The sequence below is a fragment of the Chelmon rostratus genome, chromosome 1, assembly GCF_017976325.1.
Source record: "Chelmon rostratus isolate fCheRos1 chromosome 1, fCheRos1.pri, whole genome shotgun sequence".
Classification (NCBI taxonomy): domain Eukaryota; kingdom Metazoa; phylum Chordata; class Actinopteri; order Chaetodontiformes; family Chaetodontidae; genus Chelmon; species Chelmon rostratus.
In genome coordinates this window covers 20,643,066-20,667,269 of record NC_055658.1, presented here as the reverse complement: position 1 = coordinate 20,667,269, position 24,204 = coordinate 20,643,066, and the positions used below count along the sequence as shown (strand labels likewise).

Below are 24,204 nucleotides of genomic sequence, written 5' to 3'. Positions count from 1 at the left end.
AAGACTCTAGAATGAACCATTAACACCTACAGAGAACAAAAAGTCACCACAACTCGAAGGTAAAGCAAGGACTTGTCTCAACACGCGGTTTAATTGTACTGTTTTTATTGCATGAATTGTAATAGCTGCAGAGAAACGTTTCAGATGAGTACAGTTGGGTTTTGAAGCCTTCCTGTAGTGAAGAGAGATGGTCAGTGGACATTCAGATAGCACGGCTAACTTTATTCACCTTTCTCCTCGTCAGTCTACCACAAGACCAGCGCTTATATACTGCATTAAAAAACCGCAACTGTAGCACTGAGCGGAGGGGAGCGGGGGCAAGAAACCGTACTTTCACCTTTTCAACACCAAATATACGAGGCTGCAAGTTTATAGCATGGACTTATCAAATGTGCTTCTCCGTCTTAACACAGAAGATTAAACTCGCTCAGCAGTGAGCATGACATCCTGTAGCTGCAATAATCATTGTAGAGCAGTGAAATACAATGCAAGGTGGTTGTTATTGCTGGCTCCTCATTTGTTCTATTGTGGATGATTGGTGTCACATTTAGGAGAGAGGAAATAAGGGGCTTGTGGTGTGCTTTGGTGTGTTACTCCCTCCAGCAAGCACTTAACACATTCAGTTGAAATATCCGAATATTATGAGTCATTCACGAAAACAACAGAGATAAACCATCCAAATGCAGTATACAAGCCCAAATTCTGTGGATTCAGACTTGGAGCGATGACTCCATCTATAGGTTAGTTGTTGTACTGCAATGACAGAGGGGCATTGACATGTTGAAGTGTGTTGCTATGACAGTATATAAAATAAAAATCAGCTCCCTTTTAAAGTAGACCAGCCACATATTAAAACAAAGTTCTTACAGAGAATTTGCAAAACGGTCTCTCAAACCTTCCAAAGTAACTTGGTAACTCAACCGTCACTAAAAAACAATGAAATTATAACGGTGGTATTTTGCTGTACTTGAATATACCTGTTCCCATCCCACCTCCCCACAACTTATCCTATTTCAAATATAGGACTCAAAGATATGGGCTCTAATGTTAATAATACATTTATCCATACTATGTTCATATAATTAAGAAAAATAAATACATTTAACAAATACAAATGATTTTGCAGTGGGTAAATTACCAAAAGGAACTGATTATCACCCACAATTGTATTGTTAACACATTTTTTTCAAGTGTAGGATTTCTCAATAAAACCATTATCACCCCTTATTAATTTAAACCTGTAGTCCTTAAAGCCTCTACATTGGTGTGGCTGTGCTATTGAGCTGGGTGAGAGACCAGGCACCATCCACTCATCTATAGGGCTGTATGTGAGCATTGGCTCACTAAAGGCTAAATGTTAACACTGTAGCACACTCACAGAGAGCAACCAGAAGTAAAAGTAGATGCTGATGATTTATGTTGGCAATGGGACCCAAACCGGCTCTTGGCTTTGGCCAAAAAGCTGCGGGCACAAGATGTGCATGTTTACATGTCTTCAATCGGTATATCTTGTAAAAAGGTAATATGAAACATTTTCTTCTTAATTGTATTTTTACCCTTTTTTTTTTTTTTTGCTTATGCGTTTTTTGTACAAATCTTTGTATAACCTGTTTTTAGACATAAAAAAACGATTAAACCAACAGAAAAATCAACCAACGAAAAAAATCTCATGCATAAGTTATGTCCCACTCTTACTGATTGCATTTGTATATTACCATCTTTAAAAAAATCTGTATACACTTTTGTCTGTTGTTGAACATAATATTTATCTTTTTGTACATTTTATGTCATTTGCTTTTTTCTTCTTTTTTTTGGATAAAATTTTTGATCCTATTTTTCCAGCCAGCTGTTCCAGGTATTGCTCCAGAGTAGATTCCAGACACCTGACCTGTCTATTCTCGTACAGCAGGAGGCGCAAGAGGCATGTTGTGTAGGTGCTGGCTGTGGGAAGGAAAACCGCTCCATAAAAGAAGCTGTTGGGAAGCAAATGAGCATTTATCCTTTGTGATTTTAGTTCAGGTCCAAGAAATTAAACCCCACTTCCAATAACAATTCTTTTTTGTTCTTTTTTTTTTCCTGCTAGAAATCGTTGCTCGTCACGCCGAAAAGCTTGACAGGGAGACAGACGCTGTAGATGTTTTAATTCTTCTAACAACCTCCCGAGGCTGGAGTCTGGCAGCAGAGGTGGGACAGGACAGTCAGTCAGTCGCAGACAAGGATGCAGGTGGAGGGAGGGAGACGGTCGAGGTCACCCCTATCTGCAGAGGTCCTCTTGTGTAGAGTCTCGCACATTTTTCCTCTTCTTGCTGTTGCCCTGGTGGTGTGGCTTGTTGCTCTGGTGACTTTTGGTGCTGGAGGAGGAGCTCTGCTGACCGTGGTGGCCGCTCTTCTGGTGAGAACGAGACATCCTGCCCTGTGGAGGGAACACACAGAAAAAGAAAATCTGTGTTCCTGCAGGATTTCCCTCTGGCATTCAATACAATATACTGTACTGTAGGCTGGTAATGGTGGAGGCAAATGATTCAATTGTTACATTTTGGCTCTTTATGATGCATACTTCATAAAAAATACCACAAAATGTGCTACAGCTATGTGAAATGACTTCCCTTAATCTCTTTTGTGTAGCATGTTCAGTGATAAGCACATAACACTACAGTCTTTCTGTCCATTTATTCTTGAATTATGTGGCGCATACTGTGTGGTAAGTGTATGTATGAGCGTACCTTTCCTCCCTTGGTGCTTCCAGATGGAGTGCTGGTAGTGTGGCTCTGTGTTCTGTGATTATTGACGGCAGCAGACTTTTCTCTGTGGGCGCTGGAGCCCCGGCCAGGCTGCTGCTTGGCTGTCTTACACGGCGTGCCATCGGAGTCCTGGGGAAAACCAAGAAAAAGACTAAATTGTCTCTCCAAAATATTTTGTAACCAGGACGTTATACTCAGGAAGCTGTAAGTGCTACAGATAAATCCAAGTGTACAATATCTGGAAGCTCTGTATGTGTGACTGACCGCATCGCTGGAGCTGGAGGTTGAGGACGTGGAAGAAGGCGACAGTGGAGAGGAGGAGGGAGAGGAGCGCAGTGAAGGTGATGGAGAGGAGGAGTTGGAGGAAGTTTTGCTGTGGGGAGTTGACGGTAGAACTACAACAACATCGTCATCATCAGGAACATTGTTGTTGCACTCATCCAACTGCTGGGACTCAAACAGTGTGACATCATTTCCTACAGAAACAGACAAGGGACAAATGTAGATGCAAAGATCAACTCAGTCCAAAGCAAAGCCTGCATGCTGCAGTAGTTGTAGCTCCCGCCAGGTCAGATTCAATGAGGAACTGTAGCTCTTTACTCTTCTCCTTGACCTCTCTCTTACCTCAATTTGGGTAAAATTGTAGTTTCATTGGGACTTTGAAAAATATTTTGTGAATTTCAAAAGTTTAAACATACTGTTGAGTGGCAGATCATTCTGAGATGGGCTCCCCCAGTTCTTTCGGATCCATTCCCTGTATTCATCCACTTCTTGCGTTACTCGGATTATTCGGCCAAGTATGCTGTGATGGGATACAGAAGGAGGTATATGAGTCATGCCACTGTTCATACAGCAGTCTGAACTAGCAATGACCTGATATTCTCGGTATGATCAAATAAAGCCAACCATGACAAAAACAACTGAAATACTCTCATCTTATGATTGACATTGTATACAACCGTGACAGTATATGACTGAAAATTGCAACAATAAACAGGGATGCTGTAATCGATCAACCACTGACCACCAATTTGTCAACATCTGGTCCATTAGAACAAATCTGTGATTTGTCATGGACAGTTTCTTTAATGAGCTCCTTACCTCTCAGTCTCATTATTGGGATAATACTTGGCGATGGGCGACACGGCGTGGCTGAGCACCACATAGGCGTAGTCAAATGCCTGCTTCACCTGCATGGCACCGTATGAACTCCGGCCAACATCGTTGTCTGTTGGACACAAGACAGATGGTCAATTTGCGTAAAGATGAGAATCTGACCAACATGCCACTACATACTAACTATCCCAAACCCTTCATTCTTTGTATTCACTGTTCCTACCTGGCTGCAGCGGGTCTTCAATGTAGAGCATGGAGGGCCTGTATCCATCCATCATGTTCTTCTGAACCTCATCTTTGGCAACGTAGCAACCTCCATCTTTTATCCTGATACCCGTTTTCAGGTAGTTGAAGTGGCGACCGTAGAGCTCAAAGAATTCAATGAGGAGAACTCCTATGTTGATGTTGGGACTGCACACATCCTCCCTGTAGTGAAGCTGCAAAACACACAGCAAAAGTTAATGTCAGGATTACTGCAAATGGTTAAGTGAGTGGGAATTCATTCAGTGAAATTGTGTTAAACCTGTGTTTTGATTACATTGATGTATGTTGAAAATGTATCTGATAAAATCCCAAATCTGAACACTTTATTTCTAAAACAATGTTACATTGTTTCTGTCAACTAAGATTCTTCAAGTCAAGCTTTTTTGTTGTTGTTTGTTTTCCTGTCATTATGCATTGCAATAAAGGCATGAAACAGATCAGAGCGAACAAAAATGCACAGGGATAACACTTCAATTAGGAATTATAAATAAGGTGAACTATAAATATATTTTTATATTAGCTGGTACACTGTGCATACAGTGCTGTCTCTGACTGTTTTTCATTCAGAAGTATGGATGTTTTATAATTTAGGCGTTCTGGAATAACCGCTGTTGCAGATACCTTTATATAAAGCAACTGAATGGGAAAACCATGAAGTGTATCTGACCTGCAGGAAACTGACAGCCATGAGGAAAAGACTGTAGGAGCCAATTCCACCGGTGAAAACCTCATTGAGGTCCCTCTGCAGTAGGAACTGCTTCAGCACCAGGACCAAGTAAGGCAGCACAGGGTATTTCTACGGGACAAAAGACAGACGCAGTAATCTTAATATGCCATACAACACAATAAAACTCTACCAAGCAATGCTTGAGAATGACATGAATTCCTGTGATGTTAAATGTTTGTTATAGAGAGCTGCTAAAAGCTGTATGTGCCACTAAGAAACCCTTACATTCGAAAATAGCAACAATATTAGTTTGTTTTTTAATGTTGAAAGAAAGGTAGTATTTACATTTCAATTTTTCAGGTTCCTTTACAACTTTAGACATATAAGAGAAATTTGTGGGAAAACCAAATGCAGTGTTTTAGGAAACTCTTCTATCTGTAGAGCCACAGAACCTAGGAAAAATGTTTCCACCTCTGTGCTACAGACCAAGTAGAGTCTAAGTCAGGGAAGCTGCAACGAGGCTCAAACAATGTGTACACATATGCATTCCAAGGATACATGAAACACTGAAAAATACAGGAAATAGATTTTGTGAACATTTAAAAAAATCTCAAGTTGCAAGTTGTGCTACCTCTTTGAATTCCTTGATGAGCCGGGCGGCTTTAATGCCACTCTTCATATTGAAGCTAATGTCCACTTTGACCTCAGTGAAGGAGTCAGTCAGTTTGATGATGGGAACCTGGGAACACACATGATACAGATGCTGATATGGAACAGGGACAACCAGACAGGAAAACACTTGGCTCAAGTGCCTCCTGACATCGTGCTGTAAGACGCGAGTAAAAAAAAAAAAAAAAAAAAAAAGAAACCCTGCACCCATAATTGTACTCAAGTCTAGTCTAAGCCTGAAAACATCACACATGCAATCACACACAAACCCACGTCTACTGCTCTAATCCTCAACTAAACTGCTTGAGCAAAGATTTCAATTGTTAATCTGCTATTTAAAATGCCAAACTAAAGTGAAACTTAAAACACAAATAAAAAGCTTTATTCAAATCCTTTGAGTCCTGAAAGAAAATAAATTCAAAGGCAAAGGAAAATCCAATCCATGCACGGTTTAAAAATAACACAAATCACTAATAGAAGGTTGGGAGTGGTTTAAAAAACATGATCAAGAAGACAAAGGAGATCCAAAATAAAGAGCCAGTTCCAAGAACAATTCACTACCAGTACTGTGTTTGTGACACTGGTCAGCATAAATATATGACTTTCATTTAAATGAAATGTACTCTTTGTTAACAGCTGCATCACACACACTTGAGGCATACCAAAGTACTGATGCACTTTTGGCCTTTCCCTTGATATAAATATCTGTTCGCATGCCTGAATACAAGACATGTATGAAAACCACCTCAGTCAGTGTTTTGGATCTGTTACAACAGCTTGCACTGATGTGATTTACAGCTCGTGAAACTGACTGATGGCTGACATTAAAGACATGAATATGACTGTCAGCATCACACTGATTAATGACCAAAACAATGACTGTTTACTGTCGTTAATCATTGTATTTGGCACAAGTGGGACAGTTTTACTGGTGCAACACTGACACACCCACATTTTACAGCAAATTAAACACTTACCAAGGAAAAAAACACAACTTTCAAAGAGTATCCCATGCAACAATGGATAGGTTTATTAAAAAAAAAAAAAAAAACTTTTATTCGATACATTACCCACAATGTAACCTGTCCACAGACACTTTGGATGTGGTATGCTAGTAGTGGCTAATATAGAGATGTCTGATAAGCTCTTTCCAACTAAACACCCCCATATTTTTGTTATTTTCAAACTTGCAGTCTTCGGCCCCAGCCGATGCTGACTCAGATGACATTTCACGTAGTTCCCTCTTCAGACTTTATGCAACTATTTTAACTTGTACCCTCCAAGACCTTAAAACACCCGGATATGTACAAAGGGTGGAATTCCCCTTTAAAAATAACACTGTCCTATACTTTATTAGCAATGCTTACATTAATATGTTTTTAATAGCCGCTTGGGACATCTGTCTATTTCATCTCATCCAGTTATTAAAATCGACGGCGAAACATTTTATTTGGTATAGTTGTTCAGGAAAATGAGAGTCAAAAATCTCAAGTTGTACAAATCAATGTGATGTTGGCACTTGAAAAAAAATTGTCAATGTCAAAATTCTGCATGATTGAAAAGAAATTTTTAACTGTTCCTGTACAGTACACTTTATACAGTGGCTTCATAGAAATGTGATCATATCCCATGTGTAGAAAATTGCAAAAGAATCCACACTTAAGAGTATAGAGTATGGTCTTACCGTGGCTTTGTCCAAAACTTTGATGGAGTTCTCATCTGCAACGTTCCTTTTCCGGAGAGCCTCTTCTAGAGTCCAGAGCGGGAGGGTCTCCCACTTTCCAAAAACGACCAGATCAATGTCACTGGTGGAAAAAAGAGACATGACAGGTAACACTGGTCTGTTACGTAACATACAAGAGCAAATCATACGACAGCATAGTTGCGGCACACAGTTTTGATGTTGGAGTCAGTTCACTGAGTTTATGACTTTTCTCTACATGTGCTACTGTTTTAGCATTTACAGCTGTCCTGTGATGCAAGACGGCCTTAACTGATGTCTTACCACAACAACCTGCCAATTCAGAGGTTTCTCTGGATTGCATTGTCATAGGAAAACTGAGACATTAAACAATGTTTTTTTTTAATGATGCCTTTTATAATACCTTACAATGATAGCTGCTTCTTTCCTGTTTTCATTTAGAGAATAACAAGTTCCCTACTTAAATTTTGAGAGAGCCCTGTGTCACAGGGCTCTCTCAGAATAAAGTTTTAAAAAAGATCCAGGATCAGCAGTGCTAAAAATTACTAAACCACTTGATCCCCAAAACAAAAGCAATTAAAGATTTGCTGGCTAGACAGAACTAGACTTTTGGTACAGGGCCAGTTCACCATTACAGCTGGGCAGAAAAGCATGTGTTCTCTGGGCTAGTCTCGGAAACCAAATGGCTCACCTTGTTGGCAGATAAAGACCAGTGCTGAAACTCCCAAACACTTGGACCTGGAGAGAAGGAACACACAGAGTTTCACACTACTGTTTTTTGTTTGGATTCAAAAACTTCCATTAATTTATGTACATCCTGCAGAACACCCTGAACATTTGTACCATTATATTTGCTTATAACATTTTCTCTTCTATGATCTGATAGTTCTGTCAGACAGACTTTAGACATGGACTGGACTGAGGACAAATTGTATCACTAAGCAGGTATCAATGCAGCGTTCTCTGACTTTCCCATGCTAAGTTTCACTACTACAAAAACCTGTTCTCCAAGCTGCACCAATGTCATTACTCTAAAGCGTAGCTTAGTGCTGATTTAATGACAAGCCCGAACAAACGGCACAGGTGTGGTAGAAGAACTACCTATCAGGGGCAAAAGAAAAGAGTGTGTAGTCCGAATAAAACTGCTTCAGTTGCATTTCAAGTGAGAGATTAAGAACCAGGGTGGCCTCAATGAAACAAGCAAATGCCCTCTGTTTAATGTCACATTGATGTGGAAATTGGCTACTGTGGAAATCAAAACTGGTAGAGTTTACACATCAAACAGTCCTTTTAGCCACTGATCTCTTAACCTACACGCTATTCAAGTGACTACAACATCTTCTACCTTCAGCACACAAATTGGTGTCTGAACAGAAATAGACTTAAGCCTTGAGACTACCTTTATTCTCTTAAACCATCTCCCCACAACCCACATCAAGCAGTAGTATACTGTAAACTCTGCTTTACATCCCAGTCACATGTCCAGGGCTAAGCTGATTGCAGGGCCATGTTTGTGAACGAGCGTATAGTAAGTCCCGAACACTTCTTTGAAGTGTGAGGTAACCACAGGTGGTCACAAAGGTGAGCTATGGTTTATGTCATCTTTGCATTTTCAAAGCAAACTTTTACTTGCTGGCCAACCACAGAGAGTTTCAGAAACATTATGAGACCCAAACTGAACTACAATAGAGACACCTTCATGGACATTCTTTGGTACAATCAACTAAGATAAGATCACATATATACCTGGCAACAGACTGTGGAAACATTTCTGACCGTCTCGTGGAAGTCTACACATTCTAAGCTCATCAATTAAACAAGCCTCCCATTGAGTGGATGACCAGGTTGCCCTTGCTCCCTCTGCAGTGGAAAAGGAATAAAACCGTGCTGGACTGGGTATTATGCTCCTTAATTTAGGAACTGCTAAGCTCTGAGCAGACACGCTTTGAGGCGCACTGCTCTATCAGCAGGATCTAAGTCAGTGGGTACAAGACTGCCTGAGGTGGCACTGATAACATGACCCAAACAGAGTATGGTGCAGCACGGAGATAACAGAAAACAAGAGGATGCATTATGAATGGCTGATAGCTATTAGCTGGCTCATATACAAACTGTGGTAACTGAGTGTTGGGAATTACGGAGATCACTGTGTCCAAGGTAGGCTAGGTAAAAGAACCTCTAGTGATGTTAAGATTCCAGATGACAGCCGAGATTTTCTAGCAGTTAGAGGCAATTCTCACCTTGATTATCAGTGTCACACAGAAATAATCTGGTCTGCCTCACCCTGCCATCCAAACCAAACCACCCAAAAAAAAAAGTTGATGTAGTTTTGATGATGTGTACCTCAGCACTGGGCCACAGGTCGTGGATGACTCCCTTGATTCTGTCCACCACCTCCAGCCTCATCTTTTCCTCCTCTGGCCGCGGGGAGATGTACTCATAGAAGTCATTGACCTCCTCGTGTAACCTGCACAGCAGACAGAACACAGCAGACAGAACACAGTTCAGACAGAACACCATCATAATCTCCATTTGGATGATCAATAGTATGCACTTTTTACGAAGCAAATAACTTTGCTTAAGCCATGCTGCAAATCCATGCATGCATATACACGGAACACGCACACTGCAGGCGCTTATTATGCTCTCACAGGTTGATGGTGACAAGAACTAAGACATAGAACAGACCATTGAACAAGTAAAACAGTACAGATTAGTGTAATTGATATTGTCAACTAACAGACAAATTAAGTTTTAACAATTCAAGACTACTAATTCAAGATTTAGCCACATCACATATCACACATTCATTTTAGGCACAAGAGAAAAATGAACACAACCAGGGGTGCTTTCATTGTCTTGGTCCAATCTGTGCATTCCCTGCTAACAAAGCAAAAAGATACAATATGCAATGCCAATGGTGGCAACAGTCACAGATACGGATATGTCAGGCACTGTGGCGTAATGACAGGACACAGGTCACACCTCATCTCAAACTTTTCTCCTCAGCCCCCTGCATGCCTAGTAATCGAACACACAAGTCCAATTAATTATACATGTTTGGGGTGCAAAGGTCAGCGATAAATGCTTGTGACTGAACGATGTGTGTTTCAAATCTCCAGACCTGCGGGAAACCTGGTGCAGCAAATATTGAACATTAGCTGTAGCTTTCCCCTCTGCAGTGAGAGAGAGGTGTCATCATGCCGGGGAGCTGAACACAAGGAACCCTGTGGCCAACATTTGAAGACTTTTTGTACAAGGAAGGCCTATAGATATGAATATATGTCACAGCAGAGTAAGCCAATAAAGTTAACCTTCCTCTGGCAAACGAAAGTCCCTAAAAAAGAGCAGGTGTCACCAGGAGTTCTCTGGAGTCTTCCATTATCAGATCTGCTGTGGAGCTACAGGTAGATTCATGCCGAGCAGTGAAATCAGTGTTGGGTTCCCTACAAGGTGTCTGCCAGAGCACTTAGGCAATCACATTTACTATAGATAAAAAAAATCCTCTTCACTGACTCTTACTGATAGGGTTAGAGGTTTATAATTACTGAAAAAAGGGTAATATTCAACCAGAACACAGGGTTATGACCACTATGACAGCAAGGGTTAAGTTACTAAAGAGAAGCAACAGTGTTTTAACACTATCCCACACCAACTATGTCTTTTATGGTAAAACAGTTGAGCAAAAACAAAACAGGAAACCCTAACGTGTCCCAGTGTTATGTCAGAAAAAAAAAGAAAACAACATGTACTAAGTAAGGGCAGGCTGAGCAAGGGTACCGCATTTGTCCTTGGAACAAGTCACTCTGCCCACACGCGCTGACCTTTTCACTGACCATTTTTGTCTACAAACACATAGAAATGGGAACAAGTCTCTGTGGGCAGACAAATAAGAACACAAACATGCAGGCACACAAGCATGTACACATGCATATGTGCACAAACAGCAATACAGGCCCAGATCAGCCAATAACAGGCACACTCCCTTTGGCAGAGCACAGCGAAAGAGAAGAAAAGTGAGGTTTCTGCTCTTAAAAATTAAATAAGGCAACAAAGCAAAGCCTACATATACCACAGACGCTTGGGCAAGAAAAACACTAGCAGCTACCAACACCGACTGACAGTTGTTTGGATTATGCCCCAAAGAGCACTGTGTGTCTGTCTACAGTCTGGGTTTTATATAACAAGTACTCTTAACCTCACAACAGTCAAAGCTGACTGGCTTTCACCTTTATTATTTCTTGTGTTTTAGACACTCAGCCTAGGAAAAGCCCAGGACACAGATGCAGCACTTAAGGGTTACTGGTCTGCGAACCATGTAAGGAAAACGCTTGCAGAACAAAACTTTCTTCTCCCTCGCCAAATGCTATCATGGTGACCTTGAGATAAAAAACTAACTCCCTAGTTGCTGCAGCGGAACTGCTCGGCGGCCAACACTACAGTGAGGCTGTGATCAGACATCTGAAAGCATTACGCTAAGTGAGCGTATACTGCTACACCATATGACTATGAATAAAAACCAGGGCAGCTAGTCTGAAGGCACCTCAGACATCAAGACACTGTACAGCAGTTTATACTTGAAAAAGTTATCAAAGGTATCAGCCATCTCAAGTAGGGCTGGAACTAATTATTATTACCATTAACAATTAATCAACCTATTATTTTCATAAAAAATACCAATAACAATTTCCTTAAGCCAAAGGTGATGCCTCCGCATTGAGTGTTAGTCCCACCAACAGTCCAAAATCCAAAATATCCTGTTTATTATTACATAAGACAAAGAAAATGAAAAGGTGGAACAAGATACTGTTTGGCATTTTGCCTATAAAATTACATGAAAATTAATTCTCATTACAGTTGACAATTTTCTGTTAATTTGCTAATCAAATAGCTGACTAATCATTTCAGCTTTAGTCTTAACACTTCTGGACGTAAAGCCAGGTACACACTAAAATTTGTTCTACCTGGAGTTTGCTTGCAAGTATGTGACAAATGCATGGCAAATGCAGCCCACTGACAGATGACACTACTATCTAGTTTTTTTTGGCCCCATTCCAAATCCTTTAATATTGGTGTCTGCCGATACAAAGTCCGATTCAATGTCTCTGTTTACCTAAATGTTGATTCAATCTGTATCTGACACATGACACACTGACAAAAATAACAAATGTAGCCTTCTAAATTCAGTACACCTTATTCTTCAAAAGCTTCTTTTCTAAATACTGACGGTCACGATACAAACTATAAAGTTGGTCATCTTAAATTATGGACATGATACGAATGGAAGTTTAATTGGGAGGATGTGACTCCTGAAATTGACATGAAGAGATCCGCTGCAGAGAAAACGTCACACTCTGTTGGCGTTGTTGGGACTACAGAACACTCAGTCCACTCAGGGTGGCAGAGTGGTGTTACAGAGCGATGCTTTTACCTCAGAGTGCAAACACCAGCTTGCAGAGCACACAACAGCTCTCTGAGAACAGCAGCGTTTTATTCTGGACTACCATCAAGTAACTCACAGAATTAATGTTAATTAGTGGCAGCTGATAGGACCTGCCTCCACCGACATTTGAAAGGTGTTCCCTAGAGCCAGTGTTTGGTTTGTCCGTTCAGGGTTCCTGTGGAAACATTGCGTCCCACTCCCTCTGTAGATGTAAAGGGTTCAATCTAAGGTATCTAAAACAGATTATTCTTATTTGAAAACATAAATGGACTGTATTTATAGAGAAAAAACATAAATGTTAATACTATATTTAACCACTGCCAACAGATCCCCATAAATCCTGCACACTGAACCTTTAATGCATCATTATTGTTGGTCTGAATGCAGCCTAACTGGCTCCTCTTGAGTCTGAATGCAGAGAATGTAAATTAAACTGAAAATGCAGAGAAATGGAGGACTGAACAACTTGAAGTAGTACTCAGTGTGACGAGCCAACCACTATGTTCAGTTCATGACAACACAACTGTCACTCAGACACATCTGTGGACTGAAATGGTGGTTTCATCTTGGGGAAATCTTGAGAGGGCTGACCACAAGTGAATTGAATGACATGATTTCATTTCATTGACAAGCCACTGGAAACTGGCTTTCTATTTGCTCGGGCCATGTTGTCTATGTTTGTTATGTCACAAAAAGCTTTGAGCAGCTTCCCCAGCATTACATCGGACATTCACCTTGTTGATGGGGTGGCCAAACCATAACTTCTTTTTTTCTTTCTGATAAATTTGTTTTTCAGGGAAGAGGAGGGCAAAAAGTTTGTTTTCATGCACTGCCCTTCCTCCAACATGTCAACTGACAAGCACTCTAAATTTTAATGACTAATCTCTTTTCCCTGTGCACATTGCAGAGACTCCAGCCTCCATCACAGAACGATTAGGTTTCATTTAAGGGTAAAAGAAACTCAGCAGCTACAGTCTGCATTACAAATACAACTTAAGTTTTGATTTCATAGTTAAGAGAACACAGTTCTCTGTAGCTCAATTCTGTATGATTAAGACACCCCAGTCCAGCTGGCTTCTGTCACAAAACAACAAAATAAATTAATTAAACAACATTTTTAGCCAAACTGACATTCTGAGATGTGAACATTTGCACTCCACGACATCCAAGCAATAGGTTTCATTTCACAGGCCACTACTGCTCCCTTGTCATCACGTGATGAGAGCAGCCATAGAAATCACATCTCATGCCCCACCTTCTTGGATCAAGTTACATCTCAATCCTACAACTGCCTGGGGAGCACATGAACCATTGGCACTGCTTATGGGATAATCCCACTGGCCTGCGTATATCATAGTAATGTTATGTAATCTTGTGGAACAGGTTTCCACAGATCTGAGGTTCTGAGAGGAGAAAAAAAAGCTCCCCTCTCCTCCAATGAACTTCTTATTTTCCCAACATAGCAGGGAAAGGGGGCGAAGGGCTGCTATGGAGGATAAACACTCTTCTGTCAGCAAGCCAGAGATACACTGAGTGTCAATGATCTGAGGACTTGTGGATTAGATCATTTTTATAACTGGTAAATTGTTTGGTCTATAAAACATCAGTGAACAATGAAAAATGGCCTCCACAATTTCCTAGAGCCCAAGGTGACGCCACTGATGTCTTATATTGTCCCACTGACAGATTTGTTTTGTAATTTCTGCCTGACAAATTATTTCAAAAATCAATCGATTATCAAAATAGTCGCATATAAATTTTCTGTCGAGTACCTAATTAATTTAACTAATTAATCAACCATCGATTCAACATCAATTCCCATGCTGTGGGAAGCACTTCCACCAGTAGTACGATTAGTGGATATATATTATCAGGCCGTGCTGTGCATTTATACACTAATGATGCTACTTCCTTTTTTATTTCTCCTCAGACATAACTTGCAGAAACTGTGCTTTCTATTTGCTTCTTTCATTCTTTTCTGAAGAAATAAATCATGTCTTACCTTGGTATAACTCCTACTTCAAAAAGTTAGTGTGAAAACATAAACGCTCAGTTGTTCACAAGCAAGGCTGGTGCGAGGATTCACCACTTTGTGAATCACATTATATATATAATCAGTAAAGGATTACTACAAACACTCAGGAACACCTCACAAAACTGTTGCTGGTTAACACACTTCATATGCAAATTTCTCTATTCATGTGTTACACAGTGTCTCAATTGTTTTGGAATGAGGGTTGTATTAGATCAGAACACAGCACATAACCCAGGTTTATGTATTGGAATGAGCCCCGGGAGAGAAAAAGTGGGATCATCCCCACTACCTTTTTTTCCAACTCTCAGATGCATTTCATGTTTTTGTGTTATGAAATATTGCTTCAGAATGAGCTACACAGTGGGACCCTCGACATCCCTACAAAGCCCTCCCATTAAGAAACCGCAACACCTTGTCAAAAGCATAATTTGGCTTTTCTGGGGCTGAAAGCAGGAGGGATGGGAAGGTAGAAGAAAGAGAAAGTGTGAGACAGCAAAGGTAAAGAGAGTGGAAAGAACGAGGGAACACTGGGAAAACGAAGTGTAAAAGGAAAAAATAAACGAGTAGGGCCAAACACATGCAAAAGGTATAAGAAAAAGAGAGAGAGAGAGAGAGAGAGAGAGAGAGAGAGAGAGAGAGAGAGAGAGAGAGAGAGAGAGAGAGAGAGAGAGAGAGTATTGGGTGTGGTGCCGAAATGCCTTCATGTGAACGAGAGCCATCTGTTAAGTTGGGTAGGATGAAGGAAAAAGAGGTTATTGTTGCACCCCAGATATTTTGGCATTACGATAGCTTTAGAAATTAATACTGAGAGACAGGCATTAAGACATAACATTCATTTGCCAAGACCTGACTGAAACACCAGATAGTGGATGGATATGGCCACGTTCAATGCAATAACCACTGCTACGCAATCGATCAGACTGGTCATGATGAAACTGTGGCCATACTGCCCCAACGCCATGACCCCATTTTTGCATGGCATTAATATTTTGGGCCCTGACATCCTTTGCAACAAAAGAGCGTAGTGTGTGTCATGTGACACTCCTCCTTCTAGGTTGACAGGCTTGCCTCGAGCAAACAAGTCATATCACACAGTGCCTTTCAAGATGAGGACAACCACAAACAGAGGTGGGGGTGTCGATGTCTCGCAGCTGGCGGATTCATTAATGTTTCATCAATGAACTGATCCGGGGTGCTAAGTGTTGGCCACTGGGACAAAACGGCTCCAGTTACACAGAAGCCCAAACACTGTTGACTGCTAGTGATGGTCATGCCTGAGTGATGCAGCAGACTACTGTGGTCAAAACAAGAACAGCGAAGACTAAAAATATGGTATGTTAGTGCCACAATAACCATAGTTTAGCGGTCTTGGAGTAACACACAAGTAGAGCATAAGGGGCATCTGCTAAGTTTTGATTCATACAGCATATCAATACTTCTTTGTTGACTGTCTAAGCTTTCTAAAACTAACTCTGCAGCAACATTTACTGATCTGGTACCAGGGTAGGCAATAGGGCAGTTGCTTTTGATTTCAAATTCAAAGTACAGCTTGAAGAAAACGTACAATGTACAACGTTTCCAAATTCATTCAATTTGTTCAACGAATATCTTGACATGAAATACCTTCAATGAAGTGGGCTACTCTGTTGGAGTAGTTTGGAGCTCAGCTCACAACTTTGTACAAGGTTTCTATTGCTGTAGCTCTACTACTGCCAATGGAGTAACTTGTGGCTTCACCAAGTTTCAAAGTAGCTTTCCCAACACTACGGAAAGCAGTGAAGCATGTTTAGGGCTGTAACCGTCTGAGCCCTAAGGACATTGGCCAGCTTAGATGTTAATAAATACAATAGGAAAGAATGACCTAAAACAAGTATACTCTTCACTTTCAAACACATTTTAAATTATTTTGGGTGTATGTAGCATTTCAAGTGTATTCCCATCTGTTGTGGTAACACTTCGAACTGAAAGCTAAACAGTGAAGATGTGATTTTATGGCAACACTAACGCAGCACCACACAAAAATAAATCTATAGACATAGGGCACAGAAAAGGAACCTGTCAAAGCCCCGTCACTCTGTACACGTGCTGAGAAGGTCACAGTCTGAACACATGCTCTGAAAAAAAGAATCGCTTGCTGACTGCATCAGTCTGGACCATGGGAAGGGTTTCCATTGGACAGGAAGAGAGAGAAAAAAAAAGAAAAACACATTCCTCACTACACATGGGAAGGCTGAGTTCTGGAGAGCTGCCCACACGTGCTGTTTAGAGGGGGCCTGTTTCACCTACAGTCCAAATGACCAGCATGCAGGCTTCTCTCTCCACTGGCTTACATGCTTTGGCAGAGAGCCAGCCAGCGAACAGAGAAAGAGAGAGGAGAGCGTGACGTAGATGTCACAGCCAGTAGAGGCTGGATGAACCACAGTTCTAATAATGGAGCTCCAGTCACAGAGGTGCTATCTGTGTGCTAGTGCTGGGAGTCATAAATCTCCAAAAGACAGCAGCAATAAATGGCAATCAAACTATAATCCAGGGCTACTCATCAGTGAACGATTAACCACGCATTTCATTAGCCTGCAAGTGATGTTCTGCTTCACCACTCGAAACTAGCTGCCAACACCAGGCTCCACTAAAATCAATCAAGTGCAGGCTGCTCTGTCATTACTACCATTTTGGGCCACGGGAGCAAATTGCTTCACATGAATAAGACATTCAACACCTGTGAGGATGTGACATTAAAATGACGGTGTCAGAAGAAAAGGGCAGAAGCTCATATCTGAGGATTCACAAGCAGGCTCACAAAATAAGGGGTGCTGGAGTTTGGAGTAATGGATTCTTCAACACTAGAACTATAGTCGATGTGCCCTTGTGCACAACAGGGGACCTACAAATTAAGACCAAAACCTTCTGTGGGTAAATTAACAACTTAACTTATAACTTTATTCAAGCAAAAAACACTGGATAAAAGCTTCCAAAATACTGAACTGATAGAGCTGGCAATCTAGACCAACCAAATACGCAAGTGACACAGCTGTGCTGACAATACGCAATTTTCGTACCATAAAATGATAACCAATTAACCAAGTGCCACTTTTAAAATGACTATTTGGCTTGCTATTTCAGTCTTTAACTTTTTTAGTTAACGTTTGTGTGTCTTCTACTTGGAAATGTCAGATCAACTGAGCTGTGAAGGCACTGTTCTCAAATCAACCAAAGAATTACTGTTGTTTTACACAATTTAAGTTAAAATGTCAATTTCAGAAGGGTAATTTAGCATGCAACTGGCCAGTTATACAGAAAAACAACAGACCCATCTAGCAAATCCACCTATCACTCTGAATTCATTCTCCCACAATGCCTCCCTCTGTTATAAAATGACTGGAACTTTGGAACATTGCATCTTGCCCACATAATAAAAACCCACAACACAACGCCAGATCAGAACACAGTTCAGCAGGACAGAAATGGGCAACAGCTCTCCGTAGCTACAATGACTTCCTGTGCCCATATAAAGAATCTAAATAACTGTTGTACGCCAGAAAATGAGGTGGAAACACTCCCTTAGAACTCCCAATCTGATTGGACAGACAGAGAAGGGGCTCGGGTTTCTCTCCCAGAGGGTTGGCTTTGTTTTGTGGAAGTGAGGCCGTGTGGAGCATGTAAACACTGATCCTTTTCCATCATGAGGTGGGCCGCTTGCTTGGACCTTCTCCGTTCCAGAAAGACTGCAGGAGCGTAGAACACAAATAAGCACATGCCTCTGCCTCTCTAGCCAAACCCCCTAGCCAAATATGGTGTACAGACTGTGCCATGGAAAAATGCATCTGAACTTACTCCTACCCTAAGCATTTTTGCTCCTTGCACATTTCAAATGCAATCATGATCCCCAGGTTTACCTTTGCCCACACCCTAAACCACTGAGCCTGACTGAATGGTCAAAGCCAATCGTGCAGAGTAATCGTGCATTTAAACGTATGGCACTACAAATGGTGAAACACAAGCCCAGCTGGCAGAGAAAGATTCAGGCGCAGCTTCTAAATCCAGTACAAGAATCTCTTACAACAATGAGTAAAAGTATCATAAAATATACATAAATGTTACAACGCTGCACTGTTGCCTTAGTGCTTATCTCACATCAGGGTTTTCCCTGCTTATCTTTGTATGATTGGCCGCCGCCTTTGTTAAAAATGTCAACAAAAAATGCAAAAGCTTTTTTCTATGCCAAAATTACTGTGCCTTTTATCAGCAACTGCTTTGATTCGCTAATACCAGCTGTGTGCATGTTAGATAGAGTGAGGAGGCTACAGGGGAATGGCACATTCACAATTTAAGCAAGATCATGACAAGAGAATGTGTGTTTGTAATGAAAGCTAGGTTATCTGTAGTTACAGAAGTAAATAGGACTGCATATCAAATCCCAGTAGCCTGACTTTTAAGCATTTAGAAAGCAGTAATTCAACACAGTGACGTTAGTTTTGAGTTAGATATTCCACAAATCAGCATTATCTCCTTATTCAGTATGGCCCAGTGTTGGCAGTAAGAGGACAGTTAACTCACCTCCAAACCCCCACTCTTAACCACAGGGGTTTCACTTAGGGACCATCAATTCATCATTGTCTGAATGACACAAAACCCATGTTGTTTTCAATATCTTTATGCTAACTTATCCGTATTAGTAAAAACTATGAGAAAAACATGAATATATATTAAGAAATTGGTTTCATGTAGCATACCTACTTTGACTGCTAATGTGTTATTTATTTTAGATAAAATATTTGAATAGAAAATAATTACAGTCTTCTCAATAACTATCATTTCATGTGACCCAGTGACTCAAATCAATATGAGATTGTTTTACTACAGCAGACAAATAGGACACACATCTTTTTATCGGAGTTTAGTGCTTCTTCTATTTTATTTGATTGTTTCTAGATTTTTATTAAAATTCTTCTGAAATATTTTTAAATGCTCAAATGCTTTTTTCCTCAATGGATACCTGTTGGTATCTGTTCGGTGGTCCTATTAAAAAGCTCTTTTCCTTCATCATTCTTGTTTTCACATTTTCCATCAGGTTCTGCGCCCCTTTGTCTCTTTCTGTTACCCTAACCCCACTCAAGCGACTTCTCCACCTTCGCCACCTTTGTCAAAAAAAAAATTCAAGAAAACGCTGCAAACACAGAGGTACTGTAGCTAGCCAGCATAAAGAAACCCAACAACGCCAATCATCCTGTCACAGGCCTGAAAGTGGTACTGACTGGCAAAAAGGTGTATCTTTTAAGCAATTTTAAGCCATTCAGGCACAACAAGCACGGCATGTATCCACTGACGTTGCAAATTCTCCAAAACATTGATGCTCATGAACAACAACGTTCTCAATGCTGTCACCCATGACGGTAAAGTATACGGTAGTAAAAGACTAAAAGTAGCCTACAGTAGGCCAGCTGCAGACATCATACATGTGCAATTACCAACTGTGGAACAGGTTGTTTGTCACTCTTCTATACATCTTACATCCAGACTGCATCTCCCAAGCAACAAAACATGTATTTGAAGTGGAGATTGATTTATCCCTGGAATTAACATAACTTAACAATGGCCACTTTCATACCCACATGCATACTGGCGGTTTATATATGTCCATTTCGAAATACATTTCCAGTAATGCCACAGAGCACAGTGGCATTGTGAATTAGCAGAGTACAGTTAGACAGAGAGCCCTCAGTGGTGGTGAGTGTGATCAAGGCTCTGGGGTTCAAGTTATGGTATTAGCAGAGCTAATCACTGAAGAATGTCCTTATGCAAACACACAGCTTCCATTTAACTATAAATGAGGTTCAGCCAAAGACTGAGCTCCACACTCTGGTGTTCTGCTTGCCTACACATGTCCCACAGAAATGGGTGGGGAAGGGGGGAAATCTCTGCACCTAGAAGGTCTTTAAAACAGAGCCCCACCCACCAAAATATTTCTCCCCAGTTATAATATCTAAAAAAACAAAAAACACTGTTGATGAAAGAAGGCCGCCCAATGTAGCTGAAAGTTAATACACATCTTGTGCACTTATCATAGTTTGTGACTTAATATTGTTGCCCAATGTTAAAGGCCTGGCTCTCATATCAGGAACAATGTAAGCACAGACACTGAAGGTTTGTGATTCACACTCACTGAATTCAGAGGAGATGTGGTTCATGAACTGACAGAAACGGAAATACAAGAGGCACGAAGCATAAGATCACCTAAGTTTGCACTACCTTCAAATGTGCACAATGCCTTTCAACTGCTTTTATAATTAACCACCTCAGGTTTCAGGAGCATTATCTGTTGACATTATTCAGGGGTTAGTGAACAGAAAGAGTTGGCATTAAAGCTATACTTCCCCCAGCATCTTCTGAGTAACAACCACAAAGCCCCTGTGGGTGTTAAGGGTGGCTCCATAGAATTTGTAGTTTTCTCAGAAAAAAGCAGCTGTTATCTTAAATTCATTCAATTATGATTACTTCAATAATAGAACATTTTCACTGATTTCACTGAAAAGTATCAAACATGTATAAAAACAATCATCTCACACATGATGGTTTACATTTTCTCTGACCATCTGTATGCTCATTTTATCAAAAAAAAATGTCTGAATTCAATTGTTGACCTGTCACGCACACTAACATTGTCCATTCAGCTATATTTTGACAAAACTGTGTGTTTTGATAAGCATTTTTGAATATGAAAACTTGTCACCATAGGAATGGAGTATTACCGATCAAATTCAGGCTGACTACCGCAGCTATTCCTTATGATACTTTTAATACAAACCAGCTCATTAATGGTAACTAATTCAACAGAATCAATTAGCTAAAACAACAACCCTTCCCCATCATTAACACATGCAAGTTAGCCAACATTATTGAAGCGCTCAGCATGATTACTGCAGAAAGCCTGTGCACCATCTCCCCAACGAGCCAATCATAAACAGGGAGTCCTTGCACAGTCAGCTCAGCTGTAGACTACAAATTGTCAAATTTCGAGAGGCATGCACTGCATTTCAGCCATTCCAGCAATTACAACTTTCCAGTGGTTTGTGGGTATGTGTGCATGTTAGTGTAGCCCAGCACAACAAGCATGCAATGGGCTTAAGACTTGTTGGTCACCCCACAATAGCCAACCTGGTTAACACTCATTTGTCACCCCACAATACTCCAGGTTAGCCAACCTGCTTAAAATTGCCTGTCATCCCACCACATCCCTTCGCTTTCATGTCATGACTGTATTGTATCGTTTGAGCTGAGTGCACAACTTCTTGCTTATACATTATTTAAAAAAAAAAAACAGAAGAAAAAGAGACAGACTCTAGATCACAGTGAACATGCTGACTTTTGCTCACAACACTATACTGAAAAGCAGTTTGACAACTTCAACTGTGATTTCCTCTGAAATACTGCCAGCCAAAGCTTCAGGACGCTGGAGGAGAACCAGTAATGTGGCACACATCTAGTAAAGGTGTCAGTCTTGTTTGGGATGGCCTCCTGTCCTCCTCAATGCTCTTTCTTTACTCCCCCTATTTAAATACAGACCACTTTACTCACACATGCACCTCACCAAGCAGTGGTAGGCTACACAAGTGTACTGTGTCCATGTTCTTTTATTTGACTTTTGGTTTGTAACCCCTCAATGAGCACCATAATGTGGTGCAAGTCAGGAGGCCCTGATCTCTGTTTCGACAGCAAAACACAAATCTATCATCTGTTTAAGTGCAAACTGCGGTAATTCCTCTGTCTGAATCTTTGCTTAAAAACAGTCTAAATGGTTAAGCCTTCCAGGTGTACTTGCAAAATGCATTCCAAGGTTACCTAGAGTACAAAAGTGGTGGAACAATTACTCCAGGGTCTGTTGCATAGTTTCTTAAAATCCACTATGTCTTCCTTAACCGCGTATAAAATGTCACTCAACTTGTTTCTGGCAAAGGCTTGTGGTGAGCCCCGTGCACCTGAGAACCCTCTCATCAATGTCATGAGAGTCGACGACCGCCTGTGATCATTAGTGGTTAGACTCACTTTCCTAAAACATTTAGGCGTAATACGTACAGGTTATCCAACTGTAGACTCAGAGGGTGGGGATGAAAAGGTGGGTGGGGTGAGACTGACAACCTCTGTCGCCTCCCTGCATGTCATCTCCGTGTGCATGGTGAAATAACAGCGAATTTACTCCCACTTTACAGGCTTTCTCTGCCGGAAGCGAGTGAGTGCCCCCGACACCAGCAGCGGGTTTTCAAAAACAAGACACCCAACCGACTTGAATAAATTCTCTTACCCCACGATTCCTTCTGAGTAGTTCCTGACTTTCCATGGCGTGCCAGTGTAACCGTCATAGCCTCCCGTGTTGGGGCCGCTGCCGCTGTTCAAGAGGCTGGAATTGAATCCGAAAGTGCTAGCTTTGTTGTCTCTTTTCCTTTTGTTGGGGTGTCCGTCCGTCAGCCCCCTCCACAGCACAGCGACCCCGCTGCCCTGCTGCTGCCCCCCTCCACCGACATCGCCCCTGCCAGCGGCTCGGTTATTGTGGTTGCTGTTGGTTTCCAGTGGTATAAAGTCCCGCTGTTCCGGTATTTCTCCGTTCCCCATTGAGGTCGACATCCCCTGAGTCCTAGCTTCACCGCTGCCGGTGTTTGAGTCAGGTGCTCCGTTTCTGCTGGTAAGGACGGCTCCCGACACTCCGTTGACGGTTGCTTTCAAGCTCGACGTGCTCTGAGATCCAGTGGTGTAGCTGTTATTTACATGCAAATACCCAAGCCCTTGTGTCGTCTCCCAAATCTGCATCCACAGGTTGTTGGCCGGTCCACGTTGTTCTGGTTGAAACCAGGCGATTCTCGGATCCATCAAACGACACTGTAGGCAGACCGCCCCCCCACCCCACCACCGAGCAATGCTCAGCTCGTGTGCAGCTAGCCAGGTCGCTAGCTAACGTTAGCTAGCCTGCTATAGCCTCGTTATAGCTGCCGCTAGCTGAGGTTCTCTGCTGCCCGTTACTTCTAGAATCAAGTAAAAACACGATCCTCAGTAACGTTAGTGACGATGCGCACAGCTGTCAACAAAAATCATCCACAGTAAATATGACAAGAGTGCGAGTCAAGTGTTAAAAACGGTAGCTCACGCCAAAGTTGAGGTTGAAGACTGGAGAAACGTGCATTTGCTGCTTATCGAAGTGCCTCTCTGACCCTTTCCTCCTGATCGTGGGTCCCTCAATGGCGGAGTGTACAGTGGTTTTTGCGCATGCGCGGAGCGAGTGAAAAGGGGCGGAGACATAGTTGTTACGCAACCAACAACTGTTTCTTGTTACATAACAACGTCGGATTTATCTTTCTCTCATCAAAGTAAAATGGACAAGGTGTTAAGACTACAACAGCGTAAACTCGCTTTATTGTTTTGTCAAGTGCGGCTCTTACAACCACACAGATTTTTGATTGAATTACTAATCCAGGTTAAAGTTTACATACCAGTTATTTAAACATATCCCAGGATATTACCCATCTTTTTAGTGTGAATATAAATCAAAACTCCCATGATGATAATGCACAGCACATATTA

General features: G+C 41.3%; 1 protein-coding gene across 1 annotated transcript; it reads right to left on the bottom strand.

The window, feature by feature from the left end:
- Positions 1–78: 78 nt before the first annotated feature.
- tent4b (terminal nucleotidyltransferase 4B) lies at positions 79–23,852 on the bottom strand. The gene is made up of 12 exons (XM_041938230.1): positions 22,934–23,852; positions 9,503–9,626; positions 7,851–7,897; positions 7,142–7,262; positions 5,420–5,527; positions 4,789–4,917; positions 4,081–4,294; positions 3,843–3,969; positions 3,440–3,543; positions 3,006–3,217; positions 2,724–2,870; positions 79–2,413 (listed from the first exon to the last, which is right to left on the bottom strand). Exons 1-12 carry the CDS (start codon positions 23,494–23,496, stop codon positions 2,255–2,257), a joined length of 2,055 nt encoding a protein of 684 aa, XP_041794164.1. The 5' UTR covers positions 23,497–23,852; the 3' UTR covers positions 79–2,254.
- Between the last annotated feature and the right edge of the window lie 352 nt (positions 23,853–24,204).